The sequence below is a fragment of the Erinaceus europaeus genome, chromosome 3 (assembly GCF_950295315.1).
Source record: "Erinaceus europaeus chromosome 3, mEriEur2.1, whole genome shotgun sequence".
Classification (NCBI taxonomy): Eukaryota; Metazoa; Chordata; class Mammalia; order Eulipotyphla; family Erinaceidae; genus Erinaceus; species Erinaceus europaeus.
The window spans coordinates 28,232,422-28,257,103 of NC_080164.1; the positions used below are offsets into that span (position 1 = coordinate 28,232,422).

Below are 24,682 nucleotides of genomic sequence, written 5' to 3' on the forward strand. Positions count from 1 at the left end.
ACATCATCATCCACCAAAGGAAATACATGACTTTTATAACTGCTTCTGAAAACTTCTCATATGACTGTAGATAGAACAAGCAAGATCATCTCTCTTTATTTCAACAAATCAACATCGATGACCTTGGGCTGTGTGTGGCCAGCAGTGAATCAAGTCCCTGATGGGAAGACAGAGTGGGGGATGAGTTTTTATTTATTTATTTTTTAATCAACAGTGAGTCTACTGGCTGGGGAGGTGTGAATACTATAACTGAGATTCTCATTGTGAAGGGCAGAAAAAATAAAAATGGAGTGTGCTTAGGCTGTGAACCACTGGAAGTAAGCAAGACCTTCACCAGTGGAAGGCTTGGGTCAGAATCATTGAATGAATGGAAATGAGCTGACAAGAGGTCGAGAATCATTGGGTTAAAGAGCTTTCCTGAAGGGCTAATAAACCATCTTGGCTGCTGCTCATCAAATCCCACTGGCTACTGTCTGAAGCTGTGTTGGGATCGATAGATTCAATAGAACACACTGCATACCAAAGCATCATCTGATGTGTAACTGTTTATGGGTTCATGCTTGTGAATAAGAAAGGTATTAAAAGATGTAAAGGAGCAGTGAGTGTGATGGAGAAATGCCTGGTGTTTGCCTCAGTGCTGTCAGAGAGACACACAGTCTGACTCTGCTCCCTTGGGGGCATGAAAAGGCAACATGGCATTAGGAAATGGTTGACTTTTGCAAGGATGGAATAATGGGAATATGTATTTTCTTTTTTCTGCTTGCCCTCTCTATTGAATGAGGATACTAATTGTACAGGGATCTTCTTTGACCTTCATATCCTCCAAACATGGAAAAAAATGAAGCCAATGATAATGAGAAGAGAGCAAACCATTCATACAGAATATGCAGGGCCACTGGAGGTTGACTCAGAAACAATGAGAAACTTTATTTGTCTGTGTCGATAATGTGGACCATTGGTCAGGAATAGCACAACCGGTGCACACCCCCCTACAGCTGTGCACAATACACACAAAATAAAACAAACAAGATGAAATAATTTTTACACAACTCTAATCAGTAAAAACAGCCCTGAAACAAGCAGAATCATAGTTTCCCTAGTACATGAAAATGCAAAACAAGCAAACAAAACCAAAAGCTCAAAAGTTGAACCAACCAAGGGCCAGTGTTTCTTCAAGTCCTCTGTGAAGAATTGCTACAGGATTGGTGACATTCCAAGATGAAAAAAAAAAACAAAAACCCAAAAAATAACTTTCTAATGTTTAAACAACTTCTCCCCCTTTGACTACAGAGACACTGTGTTCCTAGCTACCTTTCTGTTTAAGAAAACAAAGAAGCAAACAAACAAAAGATGGAATAGAATGTGTTCCCAGTGTTGGGCATGATAGATGGGAATCTTTCCCTGGTCTTCAGGAGAACTGAAGAACAGGAGAGTGTGAGGCTGACCAAGCAAGAGTGAGTCTGGGATTACCTGGGTCTTGTAAGTGGTTCAACGACTGCCATGACTGCCTTTCTTAGTGGACATTGGGGAGATGGACAAGTCTGAAAGCTACAAGTCCACAGGATGCTTTTCCTATTCTAGAGTGTGAGCTAAAATTGATCTCAGCTGTTTGGATGATGACACTTGCACAGCTTCATGGGTTGATGTGGAGAGTCTCTTAGAACCATGTTTTCTCTCACAAGACTGCTTCCACACAGAAGTCACAATGCCACTTATTGTGAGCCCCCTGCCCCCCGCTGGCAAAGGTAAGGGATGAGGTGATCTCATGTGTGACTCAGTCCCAAAAAGGGAGCACAGAGCCTGACATCTTGAATGGGGGAATCAACAGTAATGATGTGTCCACTCCCCAAATAGTTATGAAAGATGATTGGGCATGATGACCAAAAGGAAGGAGACAGAAAGAGTCACAACTGCTTTTATTTCCCCAGGAGCTTTAAATATTGTGATACAATGAGTGGGGCAGGGTGGGGTGGGGTTCCTTTTAGATAGAGATGTCTCTTACAGGGGACTGAAGTCAGACTCTCTGTCTTCAGGAGTGTACACACTGCCATGGAGTGTGGGTCTGTCCAGGCTCTGGAGTGACTCTTCCATAGTGTCAAACACATCTGGGTGGAACCCTGGGGAGGGGGTACCTGATCTTCTCAATTAATGGCTTTTTTTAATTCACAGAAGGGACACACTTTGACTCCCTGCCTCCCATCTTTAACTCTGGCTATAGAACCTGCAAATACATTCTGAGAGGGTTAATAGGTGACACCAACAGGGCTCAAAAAGAACCACTACATAAATAAAGAAGTAAACCAACACACCAGTCCTCTCCACAATCTGTGCCTGTCTCCCGGAGCATATGAGAAATAGACACTTGGGAAGGAATTGCTGTGGAAAACATGGCCCTGATGCCCAGGCACAGCCAAGGTAGCTTCCTTTCTACCATGTCTTTCTTCCTAGAACTTCCCAAGGCAACAGAAGGTTCTAGAAGCCCCTTGCCTGCTCCCTGCTGGCCCCCTCTTCATGAAGACGCTTTGTCCTCACCTGCAGTCTCTCTAGAGATGCATTTCTTACAGGACATTTATTACTTCTCAGAAATAAAGGTGCAACTCCAGGAACCCACCATCACCCCCGAGTAGCTCAAGTGATGACCAGACTAGAGGAGCACACAAAAGCTTCAACACAGAGTGGGACGTCCCCTGCCTGCTTCACAGTGAGACAGGGGAGGCCAGGCCAGACCAAGGAAGACTCTGCTCTACTGTGTACAAGTGCATACTGTCCTATTGGGCTGTCATCCACACATGGGACAGCAGCCATGAAGTCCCCAAGGCAGCCACAAGAGGAAGGAACACATGACCTTGCAAGCCTTGGTTGCTTCTGAAAATAAAAGAGGGGCCTCCCAGATGGTTGGGAGGCAGGTCTAGGAGGTGCCTGTGTGTGAGGGAGGGTAATGGGATGGGTGGTGTGCTTTGTTGGTGGGGCTCTACTTCCTGTTTATAGAATGGGGGTAGGGTGGAGAGCAGGGGCTTTACTATAAGGACCTTACTAAGTGTAGTCCAGAGGCAGAGAGGAAGCCAAGGAGTGTGCATGTTCCAGGAGCGAGGCACTTGAACCTAGTTGTGTGAATCCCATCCATTGAACAAGTCTTTGACCCTTGTGTCTATCTTATTCTGTGATAACAGACCAAACAGAGAACCTGCGTTTGTGTGGTTCCTTCCTTTTGAACTCCCAAGCTGCACCTATAATTTATAGTTAGGTCAGGCTTTGCAGTGAGTATTAGGGTCTAGGGCTTGGATTAGGGGTAGTGTTATCATTTAGGACTTGATGTGTGGGTAGTGTCTGGGTTCTGGTGAGGCCAAGTTAGGGTAAGGGTTATGGCCAAGGGTAAGGGTTTCAGAATAGGTTAGAGTTAGTGTTGAAGGTGAGGACTGGTGCTTGGAGTTTGTATTGGAGTTTGAGTTGGTTGCCAGACAGAGTTTAGGATTAAGATAAGGGTTGGGGCTTCTGTTGGGGTTCAAGTTAAGGTTTAGGTTCAGCATGAGTGGGGCTTCTAAGCATGGCATCTTGATGGAGAACCAGGACCGCCTTCTTCATCCACCACCAATCACCTCCTTTCTCATGCCAAAACATCTCAGAGCACTCGGACAGGGTAACTAAATCTTATCAGTTTCAGTTTTTATCAAAACCCAGGAGTCTTCAGGCAGGCCCATCCCCTGCTCTGAGAGAAGCACCCACTCCCTACAATCCCTCCCCAGGCAATAAAAACAAAGCCCATCAGAACAGAAGCCAAGTGACAGTCACCACCCTGCCCGACCCTCATCAGAAACAGGCAGAAACAGAAAACAGAGACTTGAGGACCGGCAAACCCGAAGGAAACACAGCCCTGGGTGTTGGCTGAGCTGCTGACAGTCTTGCTCTGGGTGACGAGGTCCTGGGAGAGGGAAGTGACGGTCCCCACGGAAGCCCTAGCACACAGGCCGCTTCCTCTGTTCGTTATACATCGTTTTTCTTTCTCTATATGCATATTTATATATATTTATATAAATTCACTATCTGGGAGTGTTCCTCTAGAAGCCTTTTATGTGGCAGTAGGCCTCCAAGGAGGAGAAGAGAATGTACAAGAGCCAGAGGAGCACGAAGAGGGAGGATGTGAGCAGCTTGGCAGTCCGGGGCCCCCCCAGCTCACCTCCGATCTCAGGCCGCCGCCTGTACAGCAGGACCCCAACGTTGATGAAAGCGAAGATGGTGAAAAGTGTGACCGAGAAGGCCAGTGTGCCGGGGGACACTCGGAACTGTTCCCCGTTGGCGGCGTGGTAGATGGCGGCGATGGACCAGGCCACTCCGATGCCCAGGAAGACGTTGACGGCGTTGCTACCTGTCACATTGCCGATGGAGGCATCTGCGTACTGGTCCTGCGTGGCTGCCACCTTGCTGGCGAAGGTGTCTGTGGGGAAAGGGGCAGCATGAGGCCAGGGGATGGTCACCCGAGGGGCTCTTCCAAGACCAGATCACCAGCTTAAAGATCAGGCTTTGGAAGCAGAGCCAGGGAGCTGGGTGGCACCAGAGTGAACCCCTGTTCTGTGCATGCAAGTATGGGTCACAGAGAGAGGGTCAGGGGGTCTGGGGTGGAGGTGCAAGGGGCGAGTGGGGTGGGAGTTCCCAGTGCCCTGCACTGGAAGGAAGGGCCACTTGGCAGGTGGGTGGGCTGGACTAGCAGGTATTGTGGGGAGACATAAAATTACACCCCAAGATAACAACATTTTCCTTAATCTGGGCCATTGCTCATTGTATTGTGTTCTCAACCAGGTGCACCACCACCCACCCCAGATTTCTCTATCTATTAAATGCCTATTTATTTATGTTTATGAAAGAGAAGAGAGAAAATCAGAACACCACTCAGCTGGGACGTAGGCAGTGCTGAGGATGGAACCTGCGGTCTCGGAGCTGCAAAACCTGTGCTCTGCTCTCTGAGTCACCTTCCTGGCTGCAAACCCACAGTACTGCATTCCTTTTAAACATATTTATTTGCTTATTTTTATAAGTGGGAGGGAGACCAGAGCTCCTCTCAGGTCTGTTTTGTGGTGGAGCTGGGGACTGAACCTGGGGCCTCATCCACGTATGTTCTGTGCTCTGTCATGAGCGGGAAAGTAGATCTGCAGGTGTCTGCCTATCACTCTCCCTCTCTATCTTGCTAACACCTCATGATTTCTACCCTATAAAAACCAAAAACAAACCAAACAAAAAACAGCTACTAAAATTGGTGGATTAGTAGTGCAGGCACTGAGCCCCTGATAACTCTGGTGGCAATTGAGAGAGGATAAAAAAAAAGCCTGTTGTATTTTTTTTCCTTATGGTTTTTTATGCAAAAATGCATCATGAATTTTCCAACAACCCAATAAATGATGAACATATTTTCAGGAACAAGGATTTTCTGTAGGAGAAGACTTCTGTTACCTATTTATTTATTTATTTACTTTTTGTTGCCCTTGTTTTTATTGTTGCTGTAGTTATTATTATTGTTGTTGATGATGATGTCATCATTGTTGGATAGGACAGAGAGAAATGGAGAGAGGAGGGGAAGACAGAGAGGGGGAGAGAAAGACAGACACCTGCAGACCTGCTTCACCGCCTGTGAAGCGACTCCCCTGCAGGTGGGAGCTTGGGCTCGAACCGGGATCCTCACGCCAGTCCTTGCGCTTGGCGCCACATGCACTTAGCCCACTGCGCTACCGCCCGACTCCCTTTTGTTACCTTTTAAAATCTTTTTCTGTACAGTGTCAGGAGAATGAACTATGTGGCCCTGGGGAATGGATGCAGTACCCTGGAACACTGAGCAGCCACTTGATCCAACTCTTCCTTCCTCTCTCCCTCTGTTCCTCCCTCCCTCCCTCCCTCCCTCCCTCCCTCCCTCCCTTCTTTCTTTCCTTCCTCATCTTTTTGGGGAAAGGGAAGCGACACCCCAGAGCCATGCCCATCTGTAAGGCTCCCCCAGTGCTGTCCATGGGGCTCTCAGTCTGCCATCTGCAGCTGCCCATGTCACATGCTGGAGGACCACAACTGACTCAGAAGCAGGGAGTGCCAGTGTGGGCTGGGAGAGAAAGGAGCTTATAGGGGCACAGGAAGGGACATCCCTGGGGGAGACAGTACTACATGTTTGCCCCATGTAGTCAGGATGGCTTCCTCTCTGTTCCAGCAACGTCCACTTCCTCAGATGCATTCCCATCAAACTTGGGCTGATAGCATATGGTGTCGGATTTTCAATGGATACCTCATTATCTGTCTCATGGCGTTTCATGAAAACTGCCCACATTTTGTGGTTCTAAAAAAAAAAAAGCTCTAGAATATACCTAAAACAGATCTACTAGCTTTTTCCAAAACGGAGACCCCAAATCTTCATCTGCAATATTCTTGCCTTTAGGTTCATGATTAGTCAACAATTTGTTCTGCATCTTAACTTTCTTCAGCCACCAGGTTCCAGATGATACCATGATGCTAACCCAACTTCCTTGGATAGATGGCCCCACCATGGGTCTTGGAGCCCCACCTCCCCAGATCCCTGCCCCACCAGGGAAAGACAGACAGGCTGGGAGTCTCTGTCAGGATGGATCGACCTGTCAATGACCATATTTAGCGGGGAAGCAATTACAGAAGCCAGATCTCCCACCTTCTGCACTTCATAATGACCCGGGGTTCATTCTCCCAGAGGGATAAAGAATATGGAAGCTATCAAGGGAGGTGATTGGATATGTAGTCCTAGGGGTGGGCACTGTGTGGAAATGTACCACTCTTATCCTATAGTCTTGTCAATAATTTCATTATACATATGCATATGCATATGTATACACACACATATATATGTCAGTTGAAAAACAAGGTCAGAAGAGAAAACACAAGTAGAACCTGAACTGGAGTTGGTGTATTGCACCTAAGTAAAAGACTCTGGGGTGGGTGGGTGGGTGGGTGGGGGGAGTACAGATCCAAAAAGGATGACAGAGGACATAGTGAGGGTTGTATTGTTATGTTGAAAACTGAGAAATGTTATGCATGTACAAACTATTGTATTTACTATGGAATGTAAAACATTAATCCCCCAATAAAGAAATTTAAAAAATAAAAAATAATAAAAATAAAAAATTTAATCACTTGAAATTATCAGGAATAATAAAAAAAAGAGTCTTAAAAAAAAAAAAGCTAAAGCACATGTTCCTGGAGCAGACTCTGCAGTCATGCACTGCTGTGTGCTATGGAGAAAGCACTGGCTAAATGGAGGCTGGCCTGCCTGCCCATCCATCAGGCTGTCACAGGCTGTCCTTTGAGCAGTCTGTGCAGTGCCCTGGGAATGCTTCCAGTCATCCCCATGACACCTGCCGGCTCTGTGAGTTAAGTGCCACAGCCATGTTCTGGAGGTGTCAGGGCTGGCACTTCTGCTTCATGGAGCCTCCCTTGCTAGCATCGCTGAGTAGGAGGGCCTGTGTGTCAGTGTCTCCTGAAGCCCCTGCCTGGGTCACCAAGATCACCCGGAGCCTGATCCCTGTCTCTGTCTGTCACAGCAACCTCTCCATGGCCTTCATGTCAATATTTCCACTCAAATATGTGCACGAGGAAAGCCATGTTTTCACTCATCCTGTGTGGCTGATAGCCTGAGGCCAGCTGTGAATAGACAGCAGACAAGGACTCTCCCTGGGGATGGCTGTGACACCAGCACTAAGAATTCCAGGTGCCAGCCTCCACAGTCATGTGACTTTGATTTTCATTCCGTAATCTCTGAGGGCTTCTCGTCTCTTCTCTGGCCTGACTTTTTTCAGATAGAAAGACAAAGACAAACAGAGAGGGAAGGAAGGAAAGAAACCACAGTAGTGAAGTTTCTTCCAGTGTGCAAGGGACCAAGTTCGAACCTAGGTGGAGTGTATGGTGAAGCAGAAGCAGTATCCGGGTGAGCTACTGGGTTGTAGGAAAAGTCCTGGGGCACTTTTTGCACGATCAAACACATCATAATGACTTTCTTGACAGCCCAGGACTTTGCTGGCCCTGATTTTGCTTTTAAACAACCTGGCAGGCTGGCCTGGGCACAGACATCACTGGCTTCAGGGAGAAGACCTAGTGAGTAGGCCATTACCATTACCATTACCATTACCATTACCATTACCATTACCATTACCATTACCATTACCATTACCATTACCAGCACATTACAGGCCATTACCATCACCATACCAGCACAAGCACCCTTTCCAAGGCCCACCCCCACTTCCTTGTATCCCTATAAAGTCTGGGCTCTGGTGGACCTTGTGCAGCCTCCTGGGGGGGTGTTTGTTCCGAGGCCCCTACCCTTTAAGCTGAGCACTGAGAAGTAAAGATGCTTGCTTGGGCTGAATCTCTCTGCGCTGTCTGTCTCCTTCCCAATGTCTACTCCAGGAGGGAGACAGTGACCTAAGGAATGTACAGGAAGTTTAGGGGAGCAAAGAGAGTGGGAGGGCACGAGAGTGCCCCCTAACTATGGGGCCCGGCACATGCACACTCTCTCTACCTGGCACGGAAGTCCCCAGCGCCACAAACACCACCGCAGTCACCGAGTCCTTGAGGCCGATGGTGCAGCCAAAGTGGGAGGCCAGGTCCCCGATGAAGGCCGTCAACAGGCCGATCATGAGGATGGACACGATGAAGCAGGCCCAGCCATTCCAGTATTCCGTTGGGGGTACAAAAGCAAAGAGAACCTTCCAGAAGACTGTCAGGAAGTGCATCACGTAATCAAAGCAGGAGGGCAGCTTCTCCTCCCCACACTCATCATCATCGTCATCTTCCCCTGCAGAGAAATAAGGGGCTCAAGCCACAGGTCTCACCAGGTGCTCTGGGGTCCCTCTATCCTGCCCCCTGGGGTGACCCCAGAATACCAACCACATTAATCAGCCACCACCATCATCCTCCTCCTCATCACCACCATCATTATTATATCATTGTTAAAGCTGCAGTAGTAATTTTTGGAAAAGATTTATTTGTTAGAGTCAGAGAGACACTCAGCAGTGGTGCAGCAGACACACATGCCCAAGGTCCCAGGTTCTATCCCATCAGCACCATATGTCAGAGTAGTTGAATGCTCTGGTTTCTCTCAACCTATCTCATTATCTATCATGAAAAAAGTAAAAAAAAACAAAAACAAAAACAAAACCTAAAAAACCTTTAAAAGTTATTCATGCATTCAGGAGAGAGAAGCAGAGCATCACTCTGGCATTTGTGACCCTGGGAATCAAACCAGGAGCTTCACGCTACCATTACCAAAATTTAAAAATATTTAGTTATAAAAATATTTGTCTATTTATTTGCCTCCAGGGTTACTTTACCACTGGGGCTTGGAGTCTGCTCTATGAATCCACTGCTCCTGGAAGCCATATATATGTATATGTATATACATATATATGTATATATATATATAGAGAGAGAGAGAGAGAGAAAGAGAGAGAGACAGACAGACAGACACCTGTAGGTCTGCTTCATCCCTTGTGAAACATCCCCCTTGCAAGTAGGGAGACAGAGGGCTTGAACCAGGGTCTTTGCACTGGTCCTCGTACTTAGTACTATGTGCACTTAAGTGGGTATGCCACTGCCCGGCTCCCTATTAACTTCTTTTTTTTAAAGTTTCAATTAGTTATCATTTAGAGAAAGACAACCAGAGGATCATCCCAGCATATGAAGTGTTGGAGATTAGATTTAGGATCTCATGCACAGAGAATCAAAGAATCTCATGAGAGGAATCTATCTCTTTCTCAGTGTCTGCCTCTTTCTCAATGTCTAGTCAAGAGCCCCAGCAATGAGGCTGGTAACAAACAAAACAAAACACAGGACCAGCAGCTCACTCTTGCTGTCCCTCACTCCTCCTTGTTCTGTACTCTACCCTTCTTCCTCCTCCCCCATTTCTTTCCACTTCCCTTTCACTCTACAACTTAGCTCATGGAACCTGCTTTGTTGGAGGGAAGAAGAAAGCTACCAGAAGAGTTTTCTCTCTCTCCACTTGTCTCCACACCAGAGAGGGCTTTCTACAAGGTCCAAGAAGACCCCGAAAAGCAAGAGATCTGATGGTCACATTCATTTGATATCTGATTCTTCATTTTATATCTGATCCTTTAAGGCATCTCCATTTGTAGACATTTTACAATCCCATGTGGACATCTGACTAAACCAGCTTGGAAAGCACTGATTTTTAATTTCCCATGCCTAAGAACTCAAATTATTCGGCTATTCACACTGCAAAAGTACAGAATTTCAGGTATCTTGGTCTCCTGTTGTGGAGAGGAACAAAGACACAAATAATGAAGCCTCGCAGAAGAAGTGACACTTTTAAATGGAGAGCAGATATTATATTTGTCTTGGAGATGGAAGTAATAATTCCTCTCATGAGGGATGTGCAGAAAAATAATTAGATCATCTCTACAAAGTGTTTGAGGATATTTCAAGATAATGATTATCCGTGTGGTTATAATTATTTTCCTCCACTTTAGACTGTCACTGTGCTTCCCTTCACTACTTCACTGCTCAGTCAGTACATGGGCCTTGAGTTGCAGTCTAGGTTTTGGAAAATAAGATTGTATTATTGCCTTCTGGAGTTAAGTTCATGATCTAGAAGTTTGTAATGCAAAATAGGAGAGAGAGAGAGAGAGAGAGAGAGAGAGAGAGAGTTATATAGAGAGTTATATATTTGTGGGTTCCCTACTCTGCAAGGAATCTTACATGAACTGATGCTTAAGTCTGGGAGGAGAAGTTCATCCTTCTTACTGCTTCTGAAAGGAGATGTGGATTCCAATCCATTTCCCTGGGCTCTCACTGCTCTCTGTATAATTTAATCATCAATGCAGATGTCATTTAAATATTGAGATGGCCGCTGGCTGCCATACCTGACACATACTTAGTTGCCTGGTCTTGGGCAGGGACAGACAACCATCACCTTCTCCCTCCACCATCTGAAGTCAACCTACAAATCTGTTCTTTGCAAAGAGCAATGCATAAAAAAAACCCACCCAGGGGAGGCAGGCAGTAGAACACGTGGTGCAAAGTGCAAGGACTGTGTAAGGATCCCGCTTGGAGCTGGCTCCCACCTGCAAGGGAGTCACTTCACAGGCGGTGAAGCAGGTCTGCAGGTGTCTATCGTTCTCTCCCCCTCTGTCTTCCCCTCCTCTCTCCATTTCTCTCTGTCCTATCTAACAATGACGACATCAATAACAACAACAATGAAAAACAAGGGCAACAAAAGGGAAAATAAATATTAAAAATAAATAAATAAATAAAATTAAAAATTAAAAATCCACCCCGGTGTACCTTTGTGGTGATGCAGAAAGAGTGGGCATCAGCCCTAGTTCCTGTGGGTGACAGGGTTCTCTGGAACCTTCCCCTGATGTACAGAAACTCAGACAGACTGGTGATGGTGTCTGTGCAGACACCTCTGATCTCAGAGTCTCTCTCTCTCTCTCTGTCTTAAAGTATTTTTGATTTTTAGTTTTATGGAGAATCTGAGAGGGGGGAGAGAGAGAGAGAGAGAGAGAGAGAGAGAGAGAGAGAGAAGGAGAGAAAGAGATGGAGAGAGAGAGACCAAGACCTGCATTTACCACTAGTGACATTTACTCCCTGCAGGTGGGAACTGGGGGCTCGAATCAGGGTTGTGCATGATAACTTATGCATTTAAGGAGAGAGAGGGGAATCTGCAACAATGTTCCATCACTTATATTCACCCCCCACCCCAGGTGACAGGGGCTTGAACCCAAGTCCTTGTGTATTTGTAGTAGTGTAGTGTGGTCTACCAGTGGTGCTACTGCCTGGTCCCAGAATATTTTGTTTTCGGTTCCATGGGCCGCATGAATGGAAAGAAACAAAATCTCTATACCTGTCGTCTTATAATCTTTAAGCTGCTATTAAATCACTGATAAAAGTGATGTTAAAAAGACAACATAAGGGAGTCAGGCAGTAGTACAGTGGGTTAAGTGCACGTGGTGCAAAGCGCAAGGACCGGCGTAAGGATCCCGGTTGGAGGGGAGTCGCTTCACAGGCGGTGAAGCAGGTCTGCAGGTGTCTATCTTTCTCTCCCTCTCTCTGTCTTCCCCTCTCTTCATTTCTCTTTGTTCTATCCAACAAAAACAATAATAACTACAACAATAAAACAAGGGCATCAAAAGGAAATAAATAAGTAAAAATTTTTAAAAAGACAACATAAAATAAAACCTGTCTGGCACATATTTTATAGTTGAATTGCTGGTTCTTACAGTACTCTGTTAGTACCTTTTACAATAATTACAAGCTGTGTTCGGTGACTCTCTTTTATGACCTTGAAGAGGTTTCTTTGACAAGAGTGGCACTTCCTAAAAAGAACTAAGTAATCTCAGAGTCTGAAGACTATGGCTAGAGAGACAGCATCTCTCTCACTGTTGCGGGTGTGGACCTTGCCTGGACCTGCTCTGAGGAGAGATACAGGGGCATCGCCTGCTCAGATAATTGGAGCTGCACCCCCCCCCCCCCCGACATCCGCAGAGAACACAGCTTCTCATATAAGCCAGGTGCAGGGGCTGGAGTGTGGAGTGCCGGATGAGTTCACACATCACCACGCACAAGAACCTGGATTCAAACCTGCAGTTCCCATCTGTGGGAGGGAAGCTTCAGGAATGGTGAAGCAGTGCTGCAGGTCTCTCTCCCTCTCTCTCTCTGTCTCTTTCTCTCTCTCTTTCCCTGTCCCCTCTGATTTATCTCTGTCCTATCAAGTAAAATAAGTAAGTATTTTAAAAAAACAAGTAAGCCAGGTGCAGCTGGAACCTCTCTGCAGGCATACTGGCACAGCCTCAGAAAGCACCATGAGAACCAGGGAAAGGGGCTGCTGGGGTTCACTGGGCACTCGGGCAGGAGACATAAGCCACTTTCTGCTTCTGATAGCTTGAGGGAGTAGGACAATGCTCCACCCTGCTGTGCCTCAGTTTCCCCTCTGTGGTATAAGCTGGAAGGGGCATTGCCCAAGTCACTCCCTTACCCTACAGTAGCCCACCCCCAGCCCCCATGGCTGGTGAGAAGGCAGAGCAAATCCACAGGACCTCGCACCCTGAAAGCACAGACTCCTCTGTGTTGCTCTTAAGGAACTATGGTTATGATGGCTTCTCAGAGCAGCTTGGTTTTTAAGGAAGAAAAGGGGAAAAAGGAACAGAGGGGACATGATGGGTATCTGTTCAGTGATAGGTGCTGAGAGGAGTTCTCTTACACACCTGATTCCATTCCATCCTGTCAGGTAGGCCCCTAAGGCTCAAGGAATTCAAAGGACTTCCAGGAGTGATCACATGGACAAGTGGGTGGGTGGGGTTTGATGTAACAGCTCAGGAAAACCTCCCTCTGGGAACCCTGGGAAGCACTGAGGAAGCCCACTGATGAGAAGCACTGCCAGTGTATGGGCATGCTGAGTCTGAGTTGTGTTTATTTGCCTCCAAGATTATTGTTGGAACTATGAATCCACCACTTCTGGAAATCATTTTTTTCCCATTTTATTGGATAGGACAGAGAAATTGAGAGAAGAGAGGGAGGTAGAGAGGGAGAGAGATAGACACCTGCAGACCCGCTTTGCCACTTGTGAAGCTCCCCTGTAGGTGGGGAGCTGGGAGCTTGAACCCAGATCCTTGAGCAGGTCCTTGTGCTTAGTACTATGTGTGCTTAACTGGGTGCTCCACCACCCAGCCCCCAAGTCTCAGATTCTTACACCTGCCACTCTCTAAATAGAACGCCGAACCCCCTCCCTTTTTCTCTTTCTCTGCTCTTTTCTTCTTTTCTCCTCTCCTTTTCTCTCTTCCTTCCCTTCCGTTTCCCTCCCCTTCCCCTCCCTTTGCCTTTCACTTCTCCCTTCCTTCTCTTCCCTTCCCCTTCCCTCCCTTCCCCTCCCATCCCTTCCCTTCCCTTCTCCTCCCCTCCCTTCTCCTCCCCTCCCCTTCCCTTCCCTCCCCTTCCCTTCTCTCCCTTCCCTCCCCTTCCCTTTCTTTCCCTTTCCTTCCCTTTCCTTTCACTTCCACAGTATGAAAGCAGGGCCAGGCAGTAGTGTACCTGGTTAAGTACACACATTACCACCATCAAGCCCTAGAAGGGGGAAAGTTTCACGTGTGGTGAAGCAGCATTCCAGGTGTTTCTCTGTTTCTCTCCCTCACTATCTTCTCCTAGCCTATTGAATTCTCTCTATCCTATTAAAATAAATGAAAGCAAAAAAAAAAAAAAAAAAAAAGAAAAGAAAAGAAAAGAAAAAAAAGAAAGGAAGAAAGAAAGAAAGAAAAAATGGTCTCTAGGAGAGGTGAAGTCATCACACAGGTAAGTTCCAGCGACAACCCTGTTGCCAGTTAATACTGTATAAATGAAATCAAGACATTCCATCTGTAGTGCTTTATCATCTCAGTTGTTTCCGGAGGTTGACACTCTAGCCTATGACATACTGAGCTCTCTCTCAAACCCTTGAGGGCAAGACTGAAGCATGTGAGAAAGTCAGTCAGGGGAGAGCATGGTGGAAGGGCCCCAGGGAAGCCTGCTCTTGAGGTTGTAGAAAGCCCTTACTTTCATTTGTAGTTGTCAGCATTCTGATTTGCACGTCCTGGTCCACATCTAGGTCTTTGCCTACCATCTGGGACTCTAGTCTAAATGCTCTCACTCTCTCCTGAGATGCACTTTGGGCTTTGTTAACCTTGGGGTGTGTGAGACTTTCTTTCAGAGAGAGAGATTACGAGAGATAGAAAAAGGGAGGGAGAAAAGCCACAGCACTGGAATTTCTCCAGGAGTCTTTTTTTTTCAAAAATATTTATTTATTTATTAGTGAGAAAGAACCAGACATCACTCTGGTACATATGCTGCCAGGGATTGAACTTGGGACCTCATGCTTGAGAGTCCAATGCACCACCTCCCGGACCACTCTACAGGAGTATTAACATTTCTGTATGATGTCAAGGGCTTAAACCAGGGCCTTACGCATGTCAAGTCACAGTCTACCCACTGAACCATCTCTCTAATCCACAAAACACATCTTTTTAATACTAATTTTTTTCACTTTTTGCATTATCTTTATTTATTTACTGGTAGACATAGCCAGAAACTGAGAGAGAAGGGGGTGACAGAGGGAGAGAGACTGAGAGCCATCTGCAGCCCTGACTCACCACTCATGAAGCTTTTCCACTGCAGGTGGGGGCTGGGGGCTTGAACCTAGGCCCCTGTGTCTGTAACATGTAAGCTCAACCAGGGGTGCCACTGCCCAGTGCCTTTACCCTACCCTCTGCTTTTACAAAATGCCCCCTTTTTGGCTAAGCACCTTGAGAGCCAGGCTCCTCCAGGCTATCCTGGGCTGTAGGATTCATAGCCAGCTAGGTCACAGAAGCCAGTCCCACAGCCACAGAAGACACCTCTGCTGAAGACACCGGGCATGCCGCAAGTGGGCCCTGAGAGCAGGAGCACATGGCCCTGAGCCATGGGCACAGGGGCTAGAGGGCCGGCCTGGGGGTTCCCTCACACACTGTAAACAGCAGATGGGTGGGAAGCAGCCTCCTGCACATGGGCAGCTGAGCCAAGGAGCAGCTGCTTGGGCAACAACAGCCCTGCCATTCTGCCACAAACAAATCAGTATTTGGGTCCCGGGAAAATGCTGAGAATGATACAGAGAAAGTGGAGGTGGTGGCCAAGGCCACCCACATGCAGAGTGGCAGAAAGAAGGCAGTCTCTCCTGCTGTGTCGGTGACAAGCTGAGAGATGGCTTCTTGGGGCACATGTGTCACCCCACTCCTGGCACCCTGCACAGGTGGGGGCACCTGCCTGTCTTAAGGATGCAGAAGTGGCTGACTGACTCCAGGGGACTTGCTTCTGGGCTTCCAGACTTTCTGCACCACAGAGACTCTCTCCTGCTTCCAAACAGAAAGCCCTTTGCATTCTGTTTAGTGAAAGCCCACCTTAATAATATCACATCCCACAGAAACCTGTCTGTGCAAAGCAGGGGGTGCCCAGAAGTGGCTCAGTGGGAGAGCACAGGACTGGCACCAAGGAGTCCCAAGTGAGTGATGCTCTGGTTCTCTCCCTCCCACTGTGATGATTGTGATTCACAAAGAAGTAAATAAATCCTTAGGGAAAACAAAGAGAAATGTGTAGGTGGGAAGTTATGGCCCTCTTGAAGGTCACCCTCTGAGTAAAATGCCATATACAGGAGTGAGTGTTCTCTTGGGGAAAGGAAGGAAAGGGCTTGAATCTTGTCTTCTGAACCAAGGTGTCTGAGTCCCCTTTCTGCTTTGGGGACCATTTCACATTGGTGGCTTCAATGACTCCCTAGGTGGGAAATGGTGTTGGGTTCTCTTCATGTGGGTGGCAAACATCTCTGTCATTTAGAGTGAAGAGGGGGCCACCATGACTGTTAGAATTCCTGGGGGTTGCAATTACCTAGCCCTCACCTCCCTGTCCCTGCTGCTTCTCTCTCCCAGAAATCAGAGCCTTGCACCCATAGCAAAGAGCCTGCACAGATTTACATAGACATTTCTTTCTTGTAGGTTAGCCTTGGTCGCGAAAACAAACAAAAAGAAATAGTGAAAATGGGCTTTCAGTTCAGTTACATGTCAACTGGAAACATCAATTAGTATGAAAAGCCAGCTCACGTGTAAGTTCACCCATCCATCAGAGAAATCAGAAGAAAGCTTAATGGTAAGCAATCGCTACCACTTTTAGTGGTAAACAGGACAGATTTGCTGTTGTTAGTAAAAGAAAAAAGAAAGAAGGCTTTAATTGAAGCTCTTCTGACTTCTAAGAGGATCTGAGTAGAGCTGCACTCATAATAGAACCCAAGAAACTTGATGATAAAACAGGATAGAGAAGGGAGTCGGGCATTAGTGAAGCAGGTTAAGCGCACGTGGCACAAAGCACAAGGACTAGTGTAAGGATCCCGGTTCGAGCCCCCGGCTCCCCACCTGTGGGGGAGTCACTTTACAAGTGGTGAAGCAGATCTGCAGGTGTCTATCTTCCTCTCCCCCTCTCTGTCTTCCCCTCCTCTCTTCATTTCTCTTGGTCCTATCCAACAACGACATCAACAATAACTACAATGATAAAACAACAAGGGCAACAAAAAGGAATAAATAAATAACTATTAAAAATTTAAAACAGAATAGAGAACATCTAGAAAAAAGAGGAGTAAAACATTCAATCAGACACCTCAACTGAGAGGATTCTGAACACTCAGACAGAAACATCAACTGAGCATTCTGATGGCTAAAGCAATCAAGAAAACATTATAGTATACATTATGCTTCTTTAATTAAAAAGATGACCATATGATGTTGTATATGATACAGCAAATCCTAACAAAGGGATATTTCAAAGTTAACCCAATTGCCAAATAATGTGATTATAGCAATAACTATCTATTGCCTTCTTAAACCCTAAGACAGCAGGAACCTCCCGCTTCCTCTATAGAGTCTATATTTCCCCTGTCCTGGAACCTCTAGGGTGGGGCTCACTTTCCTGCATGCTTCTCTCAATTCATACCAAATGATATTGAATCTGCTGACCCCAATCTAATCAATGCAACAAGTACCATCTCGGTATGTTTCACTTCAGACTCTGTCCAGAGATTTCAGGTGTGAAATGTCAACCCTTCACAGTCACTACTTGGGTGAGACCTTTCCTTTCACAAGATTCCCTAGTTCCATTCCAGGTGGTTCACTTCCTAACAAAGTCCCCAAACCTAGATATACACCAGGTCCCATGAGATAGGGCATATGTTCACACGTATACATAAATTAGGGCAAACTATATACCTGAAAGCAAAATTACACAGTGAGTCAGTGTCAAGTTCATAATGAAATAGTGTCTACTTAGACTTAGCTACCCTCCTCACCTATTTCCTATTATACTTCCCTCATTCACTCTCAAGCTATCCTTATCAAAGCAAAGACTGCAAAAGCTGAATAAGGGCAAGATACTGGCATACTTTAACGATGACTCTTTAGTCACTATCAGGCCACCCCATCAGCTGGGGCCCTAGTCAGGGAGTCCTGAGATTCCCAAACAGACATGATGGGCCTAGACCTTGAATAAATCCCTCTCTCCATTGTTACTGGTCATCTCTATCAGGAACAACAAAACAGACCCCTTTGTGGGTCCCAAAGTTCCTTGCCCTCAACTTGGATCAATAATGGTAGAGAATGTTCCATCCTCTGAAGGGAGGATAGAGAACATATTCTATGCTATACCTGAGGAAGATGGGTCCTGATATTGGGGCAGCTTGGAATGTTCCTACTGATGACCACATAACGTGAGCTCAGATCTACAGGGATGCAGAGGTCACATAGGCTCCTAAGCTGAATATGGGCCCCAGAACACATCAAATCGATGGAGTTTATAGTCAGCAATATTTATACACCTTTCCCATATTTGGGAGCTACTCTCTTCCCTGATCTAGCTTTCTGGTCTTTTTTCCATCCATGACATCATCTCCACAGACAATAATCAAGATCCACCTGCATATCAGGTTTCAGGCTCAGGCAAAAAAAACAAACAACAACAACAACAACAAAAAGAAAAACCAAAAAAAAAAAAAAACCCACTAGTATAGCCACAGGCCCTTTGGAATATAACTAAACTATACCTACTAGCTTTCTACAGAATGGAGACCCTCCAAACTCTTCATGTACACTACTCCAGCCTTTAGGTTCATCATTAGTCAACAACTTGTTTGGATTAATATGTTAACTCTCTTTTCAGCTACCATGTTCCAGATGCTAGCATGATGCTGACCAGACTTCCCTGGACAGACAACCCCACCAATGTGTCCTGGAGCTCTGATTCCCCAGAAACCTGCCCCGCTAGGGAAAGAGAGAGCTACAGGCTGGGAGTATAGACTGACCTATCAATGCCCATGTTCAGCGGGGAAGCAATTACAGAAGCCAAACCTTCCACCTTTTGCATCTCACAATGACCTTGGGTCCATACTCCCAGAGGGTTAAAGAATAGTAAAGCTGTCAAGGGAGAGGATGGGATACGGAGTTCTGGTGATGGGAATTGTGTGGAGTTACACCCCTCTTATCCTATGGTTTTGTAGATATTTACTATATATATATATATATATATATATATATATATATATATATATATATATATATATATATGACCTTAATTTGCTGGGAAGACATAAACTTCTTTAAATGAAAGTAGGAAATTGTCATGTTTCCTTTAAATAGAGTAAGTAACCTCATGGGCAGTGTCTTAACTCTAAGGAAAAGTAAGAGATACTTTGCAAATAGAATATCCTCAAGTTAAAAATTGAATTTATGGCTCAGTTATCACCCAGTGTGGGGAGTTTTGCTGATAAGTCAAAGAAGCTTGACTTTCTGATATTTAATTCAGAAGGAGGAAGAAAGACTGCTGAATTTAGCCCAGTGCCCATTTGACAGCGTGTTAAGCATCAGATGTCTTAAATTAGCTCCGGCCAAGTCAGTGTAATTACCCAGTTCATCTAATATGTCTCCTTAGACAGATATTTCATCTTGATTAAAGCAAGAGCTTGGAATTTCAAAGGGCAGAATTGAGGAAAGCAAGAGATAGTTATTGCTGAAAGTGAAAGATCTTTTAGATGATCCTTTACAATCTCCATGTCCACAAGAGAAGAGCCATTTATTTCTGCTATTATTAACTAATTAATTTATTTGCAGGAGCACTGCTCAGCTGTGGCTTATGGTAGTTGCTGGGAATTGAAGCTGGGTCCTTTGGTGCCTCAGACATGAGAGCCATTTTGCATCAGCATTATGCTACCTTCCCAGCCCAGGACCATGTAAATATTTCTATCCCTGGAGCTCAAAGGTAGGGAATACACTTATCCAGAGCAACATAGCTAGTTGGTGACTCTTTGTCACAAAATCCCGAGAAATGCTATCTGAACATCTAACTCGGGTCCCCACACAGACCACAGCCTTCACTCTGGGCCTTCCCAGCTGTTGCTACTTCACTTTAGTAACCCTCTCCATGTCCTTCACCTTGATCTGTGCTATATTACTACTAATTAGGGTATGCATTGGATCGACCTTCTCGTGGTGCATCCCGTGAGTACCCATTCATTGGGGAAACTGACGATCCTTCCTAGCCGACTGAATCCACATGGATCCCAGTCACTTTCAAAGCCAGCAACAAGCAGCTCCTGATAGCTTTCAACCTGACGCTGTTGACTGGCTACGGAAGAAGGGCAAACGCTAGAAGAAGACTACTAATTAGCTATGTCTTCTAGGAAGAGAATGTTTTCACTAAGTGGGTAACTGTATGTGATAAAGCAGGACAAGGTCTCTGATACCCAGCACAAAGACCTTCAGATCCAAGCCCTGCACAATAATGCTATCTTGAATTTCTTTACCCCTTAGCAGGCTGCTCACTAGTTCAGAGAGAGAAGCTGTTAACTGGACTCCCTAACCCATACCAAACTTTTCCCAAGCTCCTCTCCTTTTCCTTCCCTATAAAACCTTTAAGTCTTAGCCTGCGAGTGAGATGGTCTCTGGAGATGTGAGTTGGCCACATCTTCAGATGGCTAGCACCTAAACAAACTTCTTTCCTTCTTACCAGTCCTCATCTCTTGAACACTGGCTTTCAGGCAGCAAGGACTAAACTTTGCATTTGGAGACACAATGATTATTGGAATACATATCTCCAAAGGAGCCAAAGATGCCAACACATAATTGTTTTACACTTAAGGCTTTGTCATCTATGTCCTATGCATTCCTTAATGCCAAGAATGTGATTACACACTGGAGAAAGGAAGGTAAGATCAGCAGGATGACAGCAGTGTTCCATCTCCTATTAGAACTAAATCAAATGCTATTCTATCAGTTCAGACATGCTAGTGATTCAAAGCACAAGAAACCCACCCAAGTAATTAATTACATCACAGGGAAATGCCAAGAGTTCAGAGTAAGGGCTGGGAATTGACTTCATTTTATTTTGAAAGACCTGACATGAAAGAATTTGGAGGTCAGGTGGTGGCACACTTGGTTAAATGACATATCACCAAGTGCAAAGATCTGGGTTTGAGCCCCGGCTCCCCACCTGTGTGTGAGGTGGGGGTGGGGAGCCTCATGATCAATGAAGCAGGTCTGCAGGTGTCCACCCTTCTCTCTTCCTCTCTATCTCCCCTTTCCACTCAATTTATCTGTCTTGTAAAATTAAAATAAAGTAGAAAGAAAAACAAATAACAAAATATGGTGCCAGCACTGAGTTTCAGAAATAACCCTGATGACAATAAAAAAAAAAAAAGAATTTGGGAATCTCTCTGGGCCCTGGGTTAGACCCCTGGTACCACATGAAATGGCAGAATGGTGATCTTGGTGACTATGTCTCTCTTTAATTATGAAAAAAGTGTGAAAAATAGAAGTATATGGAATTCCCTCTGTGTTCCTTATGATGACATCACACCTGGACCCTGCATGGGATGTTGTCCACCTCCCATGATTGGTGTTCTTCTCCCTGGCCCTTCTGCACCTGTGTGCAAAGCAGCCTCCCTCTTGTCCAAACCCTTCAGGCCACCATTTGTAGCTCAGAGTAAAGGGCTCATCTTCACCAGCTACTTCCCCCTCCTCTGCATCAGCTTATTTTTATCTGACCACCAAAGAGCAGAATTACAATTTCCTGGGCCAGACTGCACAGCCAGCCTACCCTTGACACTCCTCTGGGGTCCCACTGTTGCAGTTACTGTGGGGGGCTCTGTCTCCCAGTGGACAGTGTTTTCTAATGAATCAGTATTGGGGTGGGAGGTGCCACTGAGTAGGGCACTTTCACGATGAAATAATTCGATTGAACCAAGAGCACTTCGCCTGCCCAGGTGGCATATCTTCATGGAGGACAAATGGCAAAGGGGTCCCCTCCTCTTCTCTGCTTTTTTCCTCTTTGGGTTGGAAGACTCACAGAACCATGAGAACTGAGCTCAGAAACTCAGCAAAGCAGAGGAACAGAAAGACTGCCAGGGGGCTACCTTGAAACCAGTTTAAATTTAATCCTCAAGGAACAGAAGCAAAATCCTATTTACAAAATTATTATTTTTGTTTAGCAAGATATATTGATTCAATTTTGCAGAGAAAATTGCATTGGAGGCAAACCTCTCCATAGAGTGATTTCAGAGCAATTGGATAGTTTTAATAAGGGAGATGGCCCTGCTTCTCCATGAGGTGGCCATGAAGTCTGAGAATCCAATGAAAGTCTGTTTTCCGTAAATGCCACTTCACACGTTTTATTGTCAACAACTTCAGGACATTATTAACTGAAATCTAAACCTCAAGACAACTAATGAATCTTATCGCTGCCCTTCATCTGACTCAGTGCCTCTGAAGTATGGGCTTCATCTGACTCAGTGCCTCTGAAGTGTGGGCTTGTTTTTCTGAGGTTTTGTCTCACAGTTGTCAGCAAGGTCAGCTTCCCAAGGGATCTGAGCATCTTAGTGATTCTTCTTCTTCCCAAGCAGTCATAGGAGATTCAGTGCAGGACATGGGAACTCAGAATATGGCAAGCTTTGAGCTTTGTTTATTTATTTATTTATTTGTATTTCTTTTCTTTTTCTTTTTCTTTTTTTTTTTTTGCCTCCAGGGTTATTGCTGGGGCTCGATGCCTGCACCATGAATCCACTGCTCCTGGAGGCCATTTTTTCCCCTTTGTTACCCTGGTTGTTTTACCATTGTTGTGGTCATTATTATTGTTGTTATTGATGTCATTGTTGTTGGATAGGACAGAGAGAAATGGAGGGAGGAGGGGAAGACAGAGAGGGGGAGAGAAAGATAGACACCTGCAGACCTGCCTCACCGCTCATGAAGCGACTCCCCGTGCAGATGGGGAGCCGGGGACTCGAACCGGGATCCTTCCCCCGGTCCTTGTGCATTGTGCCACATGCGCTTAATCTACTGAGCTACCGCTCGACCCCCTGAGCTTTGTTTATTAACAGTTCGGCAAAGAGTTTGGACTGGGGTTGGCCCACCATGGCTCAGGGTGCTGAGCCAGGGCAAGCAAGCGGACAGTGACAGACCCACTCAGAGCTTATGTGCTCATCCCACGTTCACTCTCCTAAGCAGTTACCCACCTCCTAATGTTCACAAATCACAAAGGCCCATGGAAAAATGCTCTTCTACAATCTGCCAAAGCCTGATTGTAAACAGAGCTAATAACAGCCGTGTACTCAAATGTTTACCACCGCCATTCCCCGGCACTTGGGAGAGTTGCTGGAATACCAGGTGGCAGACTAAAAAGAAAGGGTTGTGTTAGAAAACTATCAAGGGAGGGGATGGGATATGGAGTTCTGGTGGTGGGAACTGTGTGGAGGTGTACACCTCTTATCCTATGGTTTTGTCACTGTTTCCTTTTCATAAATAAATAATAATAATGAAAAAAAGTTCTAGAAAAAAAAAATCAGGGCCCAACTGTTGGTGACATGGTTTCCATATTTTATGGTTTGGGTATCACTCATTAGAAAACTCTCCTTCTGCTCATTAGTTGCAACTGTAGAAGAGAAGCCTGTGGGAGCTTCCAAGAGGAAGAAGGACAAACAAACAGATCTAAGAAGCCACAGATTTCTGGAATCCCTGAGAGGCCCAGGGCCTACTTTGACCCATAGTCAGTAGGGGCAGTGGGACAATGCTCTTCTTTCTAATTCTCCGGGGTCTCTAACTCCTTAGGTCTGAGAATGACTTTATTCTTCACCTTGATAAAACCCTGCACTTGGCTCAGACAGGAAGACACAGAAAGTGATTCCATTTGCACCTGTGGAGACAAGGCAGGCACAGTTTGGTTGAGTGTCATTGCAAGCAGGACAAAGAGATGCAGATGGCAGTGAGGATGTGTTCCAACCTCATCCTGTCCCACATGTGACCTCCCTGCTTTGTATGGTCCCTATCCCTGGACTACTCTGTCCAGATCACAGAGAATCTTCGATGCTGCCTCTCAGGGGAGTCAGAGATGTGAAAGTTTCCATTTCTTTCATCTGTTGACAGGGTGAAAGACGTAGCAGAAATGGAAAAGGTCGCATGGGAAAATAGTGGCTTCACTTAGAAAGTCTGAATGTGGTTCTGACATGTGCAAGTTGGCTCACAGTACATTTATTTCTCACTGAGTTTATGGGGGGAGGTGTGTCTTGGTGTGTCTAGAGAGACCAAGTGGTCACAGGAGGGACAGCTAGCTCAGCCTAGCAGGAACCATGACAACTGAGGCCAGCTGAGAAAGTCACTCACCAGCGCTGACAGTGATAGCTTCAATGAACTGCTCCCTCCAGCTGTTTGTCCCGACCACCAGGGCGAGGTTTGTCTTCTTGATAAGCTTGTCCACAGTGCTCTAGAAATGTGACGAAGAAGATTATGATTGCCAGGCTGGGAAAACCCCAGGAGAGCTAAGACCTTGCACCAAGATCTGAGATGGTTATGCTCCACAAGCAAGTCCTTCCCTGGAAACATTTTCCCTGAAACAGAAACTCCTGGGACCTTGTGGTGGCACACTTGGTAGAGCAGACAAGTTACAGTGCACAAGGCTTCAGGTTCAAGTCCCTGGCCCCCACCTTCAGGGGATACCTTCATGAGTGGTGAAGCAGTGCTGCAGATGTTTCTCTTTTTCCATTTCTATATCCCTCTCTCCTCTCAATTTCTCTCTGTCTCTATCCAATAAATAAATAAAGTATTTTAAAAAGTAGAAATGTCTCTGGAGCAAGTATGAAGCTCTGCTACTG

At 45.8% G+C, this 24,682-nt stretch overlaps 1 protein-coding gene across 1 annotated transcript in view; it reads right to left on the bottom strand.

Moving 5' to 3' along the window:
• Positions 1 to 902: 902 nt before the first annotated feature.
• The window catches only part of SLC8A1 (solute carrier family 8 member A1), a 245,174-nt gene continuing 221,394 nt past the window's right edge, over positions 903 to 24,682 (bottom strand). Inside the window, exons 8-10 of the mRNA XM_060186932.1 lie at positions 24,195 to 24,294; positions 8,516 to 8,791; positions 903 to 4,432 (exon numbers count right to left, since the gene is read on the bottom strand). Of these exons, the coding sequence (XP_060042915.1) occupies positions 4,056 to 4,432; positions 8,516 to 8,791; positions 24,195 to 24,294 (753 nt within the window). The 3' untranslated portion in view covers positions 903 to 4,055. The remainder of the gene's footprint in view (positions 4,433 to 8,515; positions 8,792 to 24,194; positions 24,295 to 24,682) is intronic.